General features: G+C 37.1%; 1 protein-coding gene and 1 pseudogene across 1 annotated transcript; both read left to right on the top strand.

Annotated features, from left to right (window-relative positions):
* Positions 1–854: 854 nt before the first annotated feature.
* Positions 855–4,616, top strand: LOC141618660 (uncharacterized; annotated as a pseudogene).
* A 763-nt stretch (positions 4,617–5,379) lies between these two features.
* Positions 5,380–8,431, top strand: LOC141620865 (uncharacterized). The gene is made up of 2 exons (XM_074437623.1): positions 5,380–7,954; positions 8,040–8,431. Exons 1-2 carry the CDS (start codon positions 5,380–5,382, stop codon positions 8,429–8,431), a joined length of 2,967 nt encoding a protein of 988 aa, XP_074293724.1.
* Positions 8,432–13,029: the final 4,598 nt, after the last annotated feature.

Raw genomic sequence — 13,029 nt, forward strand, 5'->3', positions numbered from 1 at the left:
AACAGTTTTAATCTGCTTAAGAAAGATATTAATGTTCCATTAATAAGAATAATTTATTAATGTCAATGACTACAGTTTCTTAGAAGGTCTAATTAATAGCGTCATGATCACTAATTATACATTTAAGTTTTGAGTTTGTGGTTATTTTATCTATAGAGTTATAAACAACATTTTAGCTTTTAGAATGTCAGAACAATTTTTCCAAGTACGGAAGTTTTTGAGTTATTCCATCTTTTTGAGATAATTTATTAATTAATGAAACTCAAAAACTTTGAATTTCAAAAATTCGCGGGATTTCTAAAAGTTGGATTATTGTTCTAGTTGATGAGTAGACGATGACCCTTCGGGCTCTACCATATCCGCTTCTTGCAGTCCTCCGGGAGGATGCAATTCGACTCTTCTTTCCTCGTTTACTTTCTAGTTGATTGTTTTCTTAGCGACCCCTCCTTTCCTTATACCCAAAAAAATACAGTCTAATACTCCCTCCATACACCAATAATTTTATCTTATAAAGCTTAGCTTGTGGCATGTGAGGTCGCATATAGACTATCTTAGATGTACAGATCACATCATCCTTGGCCATGATCTATATTAAGGACACCTATTACACTTCCAAATAGCATCACAAACTCCAAAAAATAGAAAAAAAAAAAGTAGTATACAATTTGTGAAGTCGGAAATATCCGTCTTAAGATTAAACCGGGTCAGAAATATCCGTCTTAAGATTATCCATTTGTATATGTAACTAAAACCCTTTTTGTTATTCCGTGTCCTTTTGTCTCATCTAACATATTTTGTCTTAAGTTTAGGACGGATATTGCTGTCTTAAACAAGAATTCGGGAGTATACAAAGGATGAAACTAATCCAACTCTCAACCCAAGAGCATTCTTCAATGCTGATTATTATTTCCAAACCATATTATTTGATATTATTCCTTGTATTTATGATGCATCAAATTACTACAAGTATAGCCCTTCTTAATATTACAGGCAGCCAGGTTGAGCACAATGCACTATTAGCCATTAAGAGCCAACTAGTTGGCCACCCAACCGGGGTTTTAAGCTCATGGAATAACTCGGTTCACCATTGTTATTGGGACGGAGTTATCTGTGGTCGCAAACATAACCGAGTAATCATTTTAGATCTATATTCAGAACGCTTGGCTGGAACCATTTCTCCTTTCATAGGAAACCTTAGTTTCCTCGAAACCATAGATCTCTCCAATAATAGTCTTCATGGCCAAATTCCTTCCGAGTTGGGTAACTTGCCCAAGTTACAAACACTTCGGCTTTTCCAAAATACCCTTTCGGGTGAAATTCCAATCAACTTATCCCATTGTCTAAACCTCAGAGAACTTTCCTTAGGCAACAATAAGTTAAAAGGGAAACTCCCTGTAGAACTAAGAGCATTGTCGAACCTAGAAAAGATTTCCCTTTACAAAAACAATTTTACAGGCCCTCTTTTCGACATTATATCAAATCTTACCTCGTTGAATATAATATCTACAGGATACAACGCGTTTACAGGAACTATTCCTGACAGCATTAGTCGAATGCAAAACCTGTTTTTCCTTGACCTATGGGAAAATCAACACACCGGTGCATTTCCCATGTCCATCTTCAACATCACATCCCTGGAAGTTCTGGATGTTTACGGAAACCAATTTGAAGGAGAATTTCACGCGCAAACAGCGGTCAATCTTCCTTATTTGACATTATTGAACCTCTATGGAAACAAATTTTCAGGAACAATTCCAGTCACCTTATTAAACCTCACAAATTTAGAGGTAATTTCACTAGGTGGTAATAATTTCACAGGGAGGGTTCCTCAAGGTTTCGGAATACTCCATAATCTGATCTTTTTAGGCCTTGTCGAAAATCACCTTACAGATGACATCAGTTTTATAAGTTCATTAGTTAACTGCAACAACTTACAAGTCATAGATTTCAGATGGAATAATTTTACAGGAGAATTACCTGAATCCATAGGTAATCTTTCTACCAGCTTACAACGCCTTGCGCTTGGACATAATCCAATAAGCGGAACAATTCCTGCAGGTATCACCAATCTCATTAATCTTATTGTTTTAGATATCGGTGACTGCAATATCACTGGAACTCTTCCCGTGATTTTGGGAAGCTCAAAAATTTGGAACAATTCTTTTTGCCTTCCAATGCACTCACTGGTAGAATTCCTGAATCTCTCGGAATTATACCTCGTCTGACTCACCTTTATTTAGAAAAAAACCTATTCGAAGGGATTATACCTCCAAGTCTCGGGAATTGCCAGAGTCTGTTGTACTTGAACTTGTCTTATAACAACCTAAGCGGAACTCTGGACAGTCAACTGTTCAAAGGATCTGCTAAATTTGTTGAGTTAGATTTATCTCATAATCATTTGGAAGGGTCCATACCTTTCGAGATCAGTAAGCAAACAAGTCTAGGATACTTTGGACTATCCGAAAATAAAATTTCAGGTGTCATTCCAGATGGCCTTGGTCATTGTGTTGCTCTCCGAAAACTGTATATGAATGGTAACTCCTTCCAAGGAGCCATTCCTTCATCCTTTGTTTCTTTGTCAATCCTCGAAGAAATAGACTTGTCCAACAACAATTTTTCAGGATCAATCCCGACTTTTTTCTCTAAATTTCCATTATTACACTATCTTAACTTATCTTACAACGATTTTGAGGGAGAAGTCCCAACAAATGCATTATATGCAAACGAAAGTGTGATTTTTCTTACGGGTAACAGCAAGCTTTGTGGAGGAATTTCAGAGCTACGCTTACCCAAATGCGCTGAAAAGAAAATCATCGAAAAGAGTAAGAGAAGAAAGAAGGCTCTTTCCTCTAAAGTGATAATACCAACTATTTGTGTTCTGTTTGGTGTTCTGGCCTTGGTGGTTGGATTATATCTGACATGTATAAAAAGCAAAAAAAGACATGTTTCACCTGATTCGGAGATGGGGAAATCATTCCTGAAAGTGTCCTACGACATGCTACTCAAAGCGACAGACGGTTTTTCTCCAGATAAGCTACTTGGAGCAGGTACTTTTGGGTCTGTGTTTGAGGGAACAGTGGATGGGAAGACAGTTGCTGTAAAAGTTCTCAACTTGCAACACCGCGGTGCATCTAAGAGTTTCATTGCAGAGTGCAATGCTTTAAGGAATATTCGACATAGAAATTTGGTTGGAATCATAACAGCTTGCTCTAGTACCGATTTTCAGAGAAATGATTTCAAGGCTCTAGTGTATGAGTTCATGCCCAATGGAAGCCTTGATAGATGGTTAAATGGCGCTGGAAATATGAGCATTCTTCAGAGGGTTGATATAGCAATCGACATGGCTCATGCTCTCAATTATCTCCACCACGAGTGTGAAACTCCAATAGTGCACTGTGACCTAAAACCAAGCAACATTTTGCTCGATCAGGACATGATTGCCCATGTTGGAGATTTCGGACTAGCAAAGATTCTTACAGAACCTCAGCATCCTAATCAAAGTAGCACAATTGGAGTCAGAGGCACGGTTGGCTATGTTGCCCCAGGTATGATTAAACCGGTGTTTTCTCTTACTCAATCCTCTATCTACTAAAAGAATAGGCAATCTTAAAAGTTTTCCAGCCAAAATGCATATTTCTCAAATAAGGAAACTAATGATAATTAAGGGCATTAACAAAATAAGAAAACTAATGGTTACAATTCATTTCATTTAATTATTATCATTTCATTAAAATTGATCTTTTCATTAAAATAGATGAAAAAGGAAAGAGGGAAGTTTATGTAGAATAGGAGGGAGTATAATATTTTAATTAAAATAAAATAAAATTGATTTAAAATTATAAATATAATGACTTGAACCATATACTATATAGAAACAAAAGTGTAAATCGTTGTTATTAGTTTCATGACAAAAAAATTTGAGAAAAATTTATAAATTGAAATCATTAGCTTTGTTGTATAAAAATATTTTCATTAAAATACATTTCGGCTCATTATTCAATTCTCTTAATTAATTTTCAGTTCCAACTTTTTTTTGTCAAAACACAAAAATATGAACAATTATGAGCTACCTATTTTATATAAGATTTTTTAAATATAAAAAACTCTATATACCGTGCATGTATTGCACGGTGTCTAAACTAATTTTCAATAATTACTTTAATTTCATTATTGAATTTGCAACTAAACCTTGTTATTGAATTTGCATCATCATAGAGTACGGCCTGGGTAGTGAAGCATCTACAGACGGTGATGTGTACAGTTACGGAATACTGCTACTTGAGCTCATGACAGGAAAGAGACCCACAGACAACATGTTCAAGGAAGGTTTAAATATTCACATGTATGCAAAAGCAGCATTACCTGACCAAGTGATGCAGATTGTAGACCAATCTCTCCAAGACATCGAAAACACTGAAGAAGTCGAAAACAGAAGAGAAATCCAAGACAGTTATCATCAGAAAAGGGAATGCATTTTCACCTTGGTTAGTGTCGGAGTGGCTTGCTCTGACCATTCACCAGAAAATCGAATGAAGATCTCAGATGCCATAAGTAGGCTTCAAGCGGCCAAATACAAGCTGCTCAATCCTACACGCACCTATCTGAATAACATATGAATCTTATTGATCTCAGTTGCACCAAATTGTGTTGTGAGAAAATAATGTTGTAAATTCCATTGTTTTAGTTTTCTAAATTCAATCCGGCTATTTCAACAAGATATTCATGCCTTGCAAGTTTCTGATCACAAGAATTCAATACCTCCAAAGTGGCACATTGAGACCCAGGCTCTGATTTTTTTTGGACTGAAACGGATCTGAACTTAAATTAAGTGACTTATAAAAGTTCAAAAGAACAGGACTTTAAATGTTTTAGTATCTACATTTAAAACTTTGTATTATTATCAAACTAGCAATAAAATAAAATTTTCAATGTCTAATCCACTGCGTCCTACAAGCAGTGGTGTTAGGAGGTTAGCAAGGACAGTGATAATGAACTTATTAAAGAATCTAGAAGGCGAGCGCAAAACCTTATAATTATAATTATAATTATTCCTGTACTAATCAATAATTAGAATTCTGACATCAAATTAATAACTTCACATGAAAAGGTTACCATTAATATTAAAAATCACATGAAGATTAGAGTTTTATTTGACTTACAATGCTGGTCATACTCTCGCTGTTCCATTTGATTGTAAACGTCGTCCTAAATTTCACATGAAGAAAGCACATGTAGAGTTTGACTTACAAAGCTCTTATGTATTCAAACTCACAAACAAAAACAAAAAAAAATACAAGAATGGAACTAATCCAAATCCCAAATTGTTCAATGTTTATTATTATTTCCAAACCATATTATTTGATATTGCTTGTATTTATGATGCAACATATTATTGCAAGTATTAGCCATATTGAGCACAATGCACTATTAGCCATCAAGAGCCAACTAGTAGACAGTCCGAATGGAGTTTTGAGGTCATGGAATAACTCGGTTCACCATTGTTATTGGGACGGAGTTACCTGTGGTCGCAAACATAAGCGAGTAATCAGGTTAGATCTATATTCAAAACGTGTGTCAGGAACCATTTCTCCTTTCATAGGAAACCTTAGTTTCCTCGAAAACATAGATCTCTCCAATAATAGTCTTCATGGCCGAATTCCTTCCGAGTTAGGGAATTTGGCCAACTTAAAAACACTATGGCTTTACGATAACATCCTTACGGGTGAAATTCATACCAACTTATCCCATTGTGTAAACCTCCGAGTACTTTCCATAGGCAACAATAAGTTAGACGGTAAGCTCCCTCTAGAATTGAGAGCATTGTCTAAGCTAGAAGCGATTTCTCTCTTCGATAATAATTTCACCGGGTCTTTTTTCGACATAATATCAAACCTTACCTCCTTGAGCGTAATATCTATAGGTTCCAACGCGTTTACTGAACCCATTCCTGAAACCATTGGTAGGATGCGAGAACTAACTTTCCTTGACCTATGGGAAAATCAATTCTCTGGTGCATTTCCTATGTCCATCCTTAACCTCTCATCCCTTGAAATTCTTCAACTTACAGGCAACCAAATTAGAGGAGAATTTCAAGCACAAACAGCGATCAATCTTCCTCGTTTGAGGTTATTGAACCTGGTCGGGAACAAATTTTCAGGATCAATTCCAGTCACCTTGTTAAACCTCACAAACATTGAGGTAATTGAACTAGCTGAAAATAATTTCACAGGCAGGATTCCTCAAGATTTCGGAAAACTCCATACCCTGAATTCTTTAGGCCTTAGCGAAAATCACCTTACAGGTGACATCAACTTTATTAGTTCATTAGTTAACTGCACCAACTTAGATATCAGGTGGAATAATTTTACAGGAGAATTACAATTACCTGAATCCATAGGCAATCTTTCCACCAGCTTACAACGCCTTGCGCTTGCACATAATCCAATAAGTGGAACAATACCTGCAAGTATCACCAATCTCATTAATCTAATTCTTTTAGATATTAGTGACTGCAACATCACAGGAGCTCTTCCGCCTGATTTTGGCAAGCTCAAAAACTTGGAACTAATTCTTTTGTCTTCCAACGGATTAACTGGTAGAATTCCTGAATCTCTCGGAATTATACCACGTCTCACTGATCTTTATTTAGATGACAATGTATTGGAGGGGAGGATACCACCAAGTCTTGCGAATTGCCAGAGCTTGTTAAACTTGAACTTGTCGTATAACAAACTCAATGGAACCTTGAACAGTGAATTGTTCAAAGGATCTGCAAAATTTGTTCGGTTAGATTTGTCTCATAATCATTTGGAAGGGTCCATACCTTTAGAGATCAGTGAGCATATAAGTCTAGGATATTTTAGACTATCCGACAATAAGTTTTCAGGCGTGATCCCTTATGGCCTTGGTCAATGTGTTGCCCTCCAACAATTATATATAAATGGTAACTCCTTCCACGGAGCCATTCCTTCATCCATCGCTTCTTTGTCGAGCCTTGAAGAAATCGACTTGTCCAACAACAAATTTTCAGGATCAATCCCGAGTTTTTTCTCTAAATTTCCCTTATTACACTATCTTAACTTATCTTACAACGATTTTGAGGGAGAAGTCCCAACAAATGCATTATATGCAAACGAAAGTGTGATTTTCCTTACGGGTAACAGCAAGCTTTGTGGAGGAATTTCAGAGCTACGCTTGCCCAAATGCGCTGAAAAGAAAATCATCAAAAAGAGCAACAGAAGAAAAAAGGCTCTTTCCTCGAAAGTTATAATACCAACTATTTCTGTTCTGTTTGGTGTTCTTGCCTTGGTGGTTGGATTATATCTGACATGTATAAAAAGCAAAAAAAGACATGTTTCACCTGATTCGGAGATGGGGAAATCATTCCTGAAAGTGTCCTACGACATGCTACTCAAAGCGACAGATGGTTTTTCTTCGGATAAGCTACTGGGAGCAGGTACTTTTGGGTCTGTGTTTGAAGGAACTGTGGAGGGGAAGACAGTTGCTGTAAAAGTTCTCAACTTGCAACACCGCGGTGCATCTAAGAGTTTCATAGCAGAGTGCAATGCTTTAAGGAATATTCGACATAGAAATTTGGTCGGAATCATAACAGCTTGCTCTAGTACCGACTTTCTGAGAAATGATTTCAAAGCTCTAGTATATGAGTTCATGCCCAACGGTAGCCTTGATAGATGGTTAAACGGCTCTGGAAATATGAGCATTCTTCAGAGGGTTGATATAGCAATCGACATGGCTCATGCTCTTAATTACCTCCACCACGAGTGTGAAACTCCGATAGTGCACTGTGACCTAAAACCAAGCAATATTTTGCTCGATCAGGACATGATTGCCCATGTTGGAGATTTCGGACTAGCGAAGATTCTTACAGAACCTCAGCATCCTAATCAAAGTAGCACAATTGGTGTCAGAGGCACGGTTGGCTATGTTGCCCCAGGTATGATTAAACCGGTTTCTCTTTCTCAATTTTTCGTAATTACCTTATTTCACTAATTATTGTTATTGAATTTGCATCATCTTAGAGTACGGCTTAGGAAGTGAAGCATCAACAGACGGTGATGTGTACAGTTACGGAATACTCTTACTTGAGCTCATGACAGGAAAGAGACCCACTGACAACATGTTTAAGGAAGGTTTGAATCTTCACATTTATGCAAAAGCAGCATTACCTGACCAACTGATGCAGATTGTAGACCCATCTCTCCAAGACAACGAAAACACTGAAGAAGTCGAAAACAGAAGAGAAATCCAAGACTGTTATCATCAGAAAAGAGAATGCATTTCCGTCTTGGTTAGTGTTGGAGTGGCCTGCTCTGACCATTCACCTGAAGATCGAATGAAGATCCCAGATGTCATAAGTAGGCTTCAAGCAGCCAAATACAACCTGCTCAATCCTACACGCACTCGTCATTGATCTGATATCGAGTCTGAATAACATCTATGAATATTGATTGATTGTGTGCTTAGTTTATTGTGTTGTGTGAAAATAATGCTGTAATAGCAACAAATTTCATTGTTTTAGCATGAGAATTCATTAAATCAAGCAATCTATTTCAAAAAGACATTCATGTCTTCGAATTCTCTCATCACAAGTAGGGCTGAGCAAAAAATCCGATTATCCAAACTGATCCGATATCCGATCTGAATCCGATCCGAATTTTTGGATATCCGATCCGAAATCTTTGGTTTTGGTTTGGATATGGATATTAGAATTAAAATACTTGGATATCCGAACCGATCCGAAACTATAGTTTTCTAGTATAATTTCGAGAACATAAAATTTTATTTGATACAACAACTTAATTAATGTTTAAAATATTAGAGAAATATCTAAGTGGTACTTCAATTTTATGTCGGGAATATTGGAGTAAGAATACTAAAGAAAATCATCATGTAAGACTATGAATATAATCGTGTTTCAAACTTAATTTTAAAGTAAATTTAAAAGCATGGATATCCAATGAATATCCGCATCTGATCCGATAATTTTGGATACCCGAACATTGGATATCCGAAACATTTGGTTTGGATATTGGATATCTAATTTCAGGATTTCTAATATGGATATCCGATCCGAACTAGCACTTTGGATCGGATACCCGATCCGTACTCTGCCCTAATCACAAGTGTAAGTTCATTAATCTAAAGCACACTCCTTAGTCTCACTACTCTCAAATAACTTTTTTTTTAATGACGAGAGACCCACAACCGCTACCTTTGATGTGCAGGAACCCCCCTAAATGTCTACCAGGATAGAGAAAAAAATAAAATAAAATTCTTAGTGCAAACTCATCTGCTGTGTCGTAGAAGCAGTCGTGATGTTACTTAATAGGAATAGTCGGCCTTCCAAGAAGTTTGTCCTCCCAATAATCCCCGTACCTATCAAAAAAGCATGGTTACACCACTGCTCGTTGGAGGGTGTTCTCGCTTTACATTTTGTTGATTGATTGTGCTTATTTTATGTAATTATTAACGAGTCGCATGTGGTATAATTATGTACCATCCCGACAGATAATGTAACTATAGAAGACAATCTAGAAGGCGAGAGCATTGAAAAACCCATCTACGGACTGATTAATGATTATTACTGTAAACCTTCTAATCAATATTATAAAAGCAATAATTATAATTCTGACATCAAATTAATAACTACACATGAGAAGGTTACTATTAATATATAAAATCACATGAAGAGTTTTGACTTACAAAGCTTGTCGTATGTGATGCTTCCTCTGTTCTATTTGGTCTCGTACATTTTCCAAAATTCCCTGTCACGTATTTTGAAAAACGTATACAATTGAGATCACATAAGAGTATAAGACATGGCATGACTGTCTATTATATAAACGAACCTATTATACTCCAAAGAGCATCCAAACTCCAAAAGACAAAAGCATACAAAAATGAAACCAACCCAAGAGTATTCTTCAATTTTCATAATTTCGAAACCATATTATTTGATAATATTGCATATATTTATGATGCATCTTTTAACTGTAAGTATAGCCCTTTTTAATAAAGACTACCCAGGCAACCATATTGACCACATTGCACTATTAGCCATTAAGAGCCAACTAGTAGATCGTCCTAATGGAGTATTAAGCTCATGGAATAACTCGGTTCACCATTGTTATTGGCAGGGTGTTACCTGTGGTCGCAAACATAACCGAGTCACAATTTTAGATCTTCATACTGAAGACTTGGCAGGTACCATTTCGCCTTTCATAGGGAACCTTAGTTTCCTCGAAAGCATAGCACTCTACAATAATAGTCTTCATGGCCAAATTCCTTCCGAGTTAGGGAAATTGTTAAACTTAAAAGAACTTGGGCTTGACTTCAACGCCCTTTCGGGTGAAATTCCAAGTAACTTATCCCATTGTGTTAACCTAAGAGAATTTTACTTACGCAACAACAATTTCGAGGGTAAATTCCCAGTAGAATTAAGAGCATTGTCTAAGTTAGAAATATTTTCTGTTTACCGAAACTTTTTTACCGGCCCACTTTTCGACATAATATCAAACATGACTTCCTTGAACGATATAAGTGCTGGTTACAACTCGTTTACAGGAACTATTCCAGACAGCATTGGTAGAATGCAAGATCTAACTCGCCTTGCTCTATGGGAAAATAACCTCTCTGGCGCATTTCCTATGTCCATCTTAAACCTGTCGTCCCTTGAAATTCTCGATCTTTATGGGAACCAGTTTGAAAGAGAATTTCAAGCGCAAACAGTCGTCAATCTTCCCCGTTTGACATGGCTGTGCCTCAATGGCAACAAATTTTCAGGATCAATTCCAATCACCCTGCTAAACCTCACAAACATTGAGGTAATTGACCTAGGTGATAATAATTTCACGGGAAGGGTTCCTCGAGGTTTTGAAAAACTCCATGGTCTAAGTTTTTTAGGAGTAAACGAAAATCACCTTACAGATGACATCAACATTATAAGTTTATTAGTTAACTGCACCAACTTACAAGTCATAGATTTCAGATGGAATAATTTTACAGGAGAATTACCTGAATCCATAGGCAATCTTTCCACCAATTTACAACGGCTCGCACTTAGATTTAATCCGATAAGTGGAACAATTCCTGCAGGTATCACCAATCTCATTAATCTTACTTATTTAGATATGGCTCATTGCAATATCACAGGAGCTCTTCCTAGTGATTTTGGGAAACTCGAAAACTTGGAACACATCTTTTTCGATTTCAACAGACTAACTGGTACGATTCCTAAATCTCTTGGAGTTATACCGCGTTTGATGGATCTTTATTTAAATAACAACCTATTGGAAGGGAGCATACCTTCGAGTCTTGCGAATTTCCCGAGCCTTTTGTACTTGAATTTGGAGTCTAACAGACTAAACGGAACCTTGGACAGTGAACTGTTCGAAGGATCTCCTAAATTTGTCAAGTTAGATTTGTCTTATAATCATTTGGAAGGCTCCATACCTTCGGAGATCAGTGAGCAAATAAGCTTAGTTTACTTTGCTGTATCCGAAAATCATTTTTCAGGCGTGATTCCGGATGGCCTTGGTCACTGTGTTGCCCTCCAACAACTGTATATGAATGGTAACTCCTTCCAGGGAGCCATTCCTTCATCCTTTGTTTCTTTGTCAATCCTCGAAGAAATAGACTTGTCCAATAACAATTTTTCAGGATCAATCCCGATTTTTTTCTCTAAATTTCCCTTATTACACTATCTTAACTTATCTTACAACGATTTTGAGGGAGAAGTCCCAACAAATGCATTATATGCAAATGAAAGTGTGATTTTCCTTACGGGTAACAGCAAGCTTTGTGGAGGAATTTCAGAGCTACGCTTGCCCAAATGCGCTGAAAAGAAAATCATCGAAAAGAGCAAGAGAAGAAAAACTGCTCTTTCCTCAAAAGTTATAATACCAACTATTTGTGCTCTGTTTGGTGTTCTCGCCTTCATGGTTGGATTGTATCTGACATGTATAAAAAGCAAAAAACATGTTTCACCTGATTCGGAGATGGGGAAATCATTCCTGAAAGTGTCTTACGACATGCTACTCAAAGCGACAGATGGTTTTTCTCCGGATAAGCTACTGGGAGCAGGTACTTTTGGGTCAGTGTTTAAAGGAATAGTAGATGGAAAGACAGTTGCTATTAAAGTTCTCAACTTGCAGCATCATGGTGCATCTAAGAGTTTCATAGCAGAGTGCAAGGCCTTAAGAAATATTCGTCATCGTAACTTGGTCAGAATCATAACAGCTTGCTCTAGTACTGATTTTCAGAGAAATGATTTTAAAGCTCTAGTGTATGAGTTCATGCCCAACGGAAGCCTTGATAGATTGTTAAACGGCGCTGTAAATATGAGCATTCTTCAAAGGGTTGATATAGCAATTGATATGGCTCATGCACTCAATTATCTCCACCACGAGTGTGAAACTCCAATAGTGCATTGTGATCTAAAACCAAGCAACATATTGCTTGATCAGGACATGATTGCCCATGTTGGAGATTTCGGACTAGCGAAGATTCTTACACAACCTCAGCATCCTAATCAAAGTAGCACAATTGGAGTCAGAGGCACTGTTGGCTATGTTGCCCCAGGTATGATTAAACCGGTTTCTCTTTCTCAATTTTCAACTTTAATAATAACACAACTGTTCCTCATGCAATTAATTAAGCCTTGTTATTGAATTTGCATCATCATAGAGTACGGCTTGGGTAGTGAAGCATCTACAGTCGGTGATGTGTACAGTTACGGAATACTGCTACTTGAGCTCATGACGGGAAAGAGACCCACAGACAACATGTTCAAAGAAGGTTTAAATATTCACAAGTATGCAAAAGCAGCATTACCTGACCAAGTGATGCAGATTGTAGACCAATCTCTCCAAGACAATGAAATCAGTGAAGAAGTTGAAAACAGAAGAGCAATGGTCGACACTGATGATCAGAAGAGGGAATGCATTTTCACCTTGGTTAGTGTTGGAGTGGCCTGCTCCACTCATTCGCCAGAAGATCGAATGAAGATCC

Source organism: Silene latifolia, chromosome X, assembly GCF_048544455.1.
Source record: "Silene latifolia isolate original U9 population chromosome X, ASM4854445v1, whole genome shotgun sequence".
Taxonomy (NCBI): domain Eukaryota; kingdom Viridiplantae; phylum Streptophyta; class Magnoliopsida; order Caryophyllales; family Caryophyllaceae; genus Silene; species Silene latifolia.

Bases quoted from the DNA above. Each gene is read 5' to 3' on its own strand.
- LOC141620865 (XM_074437623.1), top strand. From the start codon at position 5,380: ATGCAACATATTATTGCAAGTATTAGCCATATTGAGCACAATGCACTA. The intron at 7,955-8,039 runs GTATGATTAAAC...GCATCATCTTAG, and splicing joins GGTTGGCTATGTTGCCCCAG to AGTACGGCTTAGGAAGTGAA.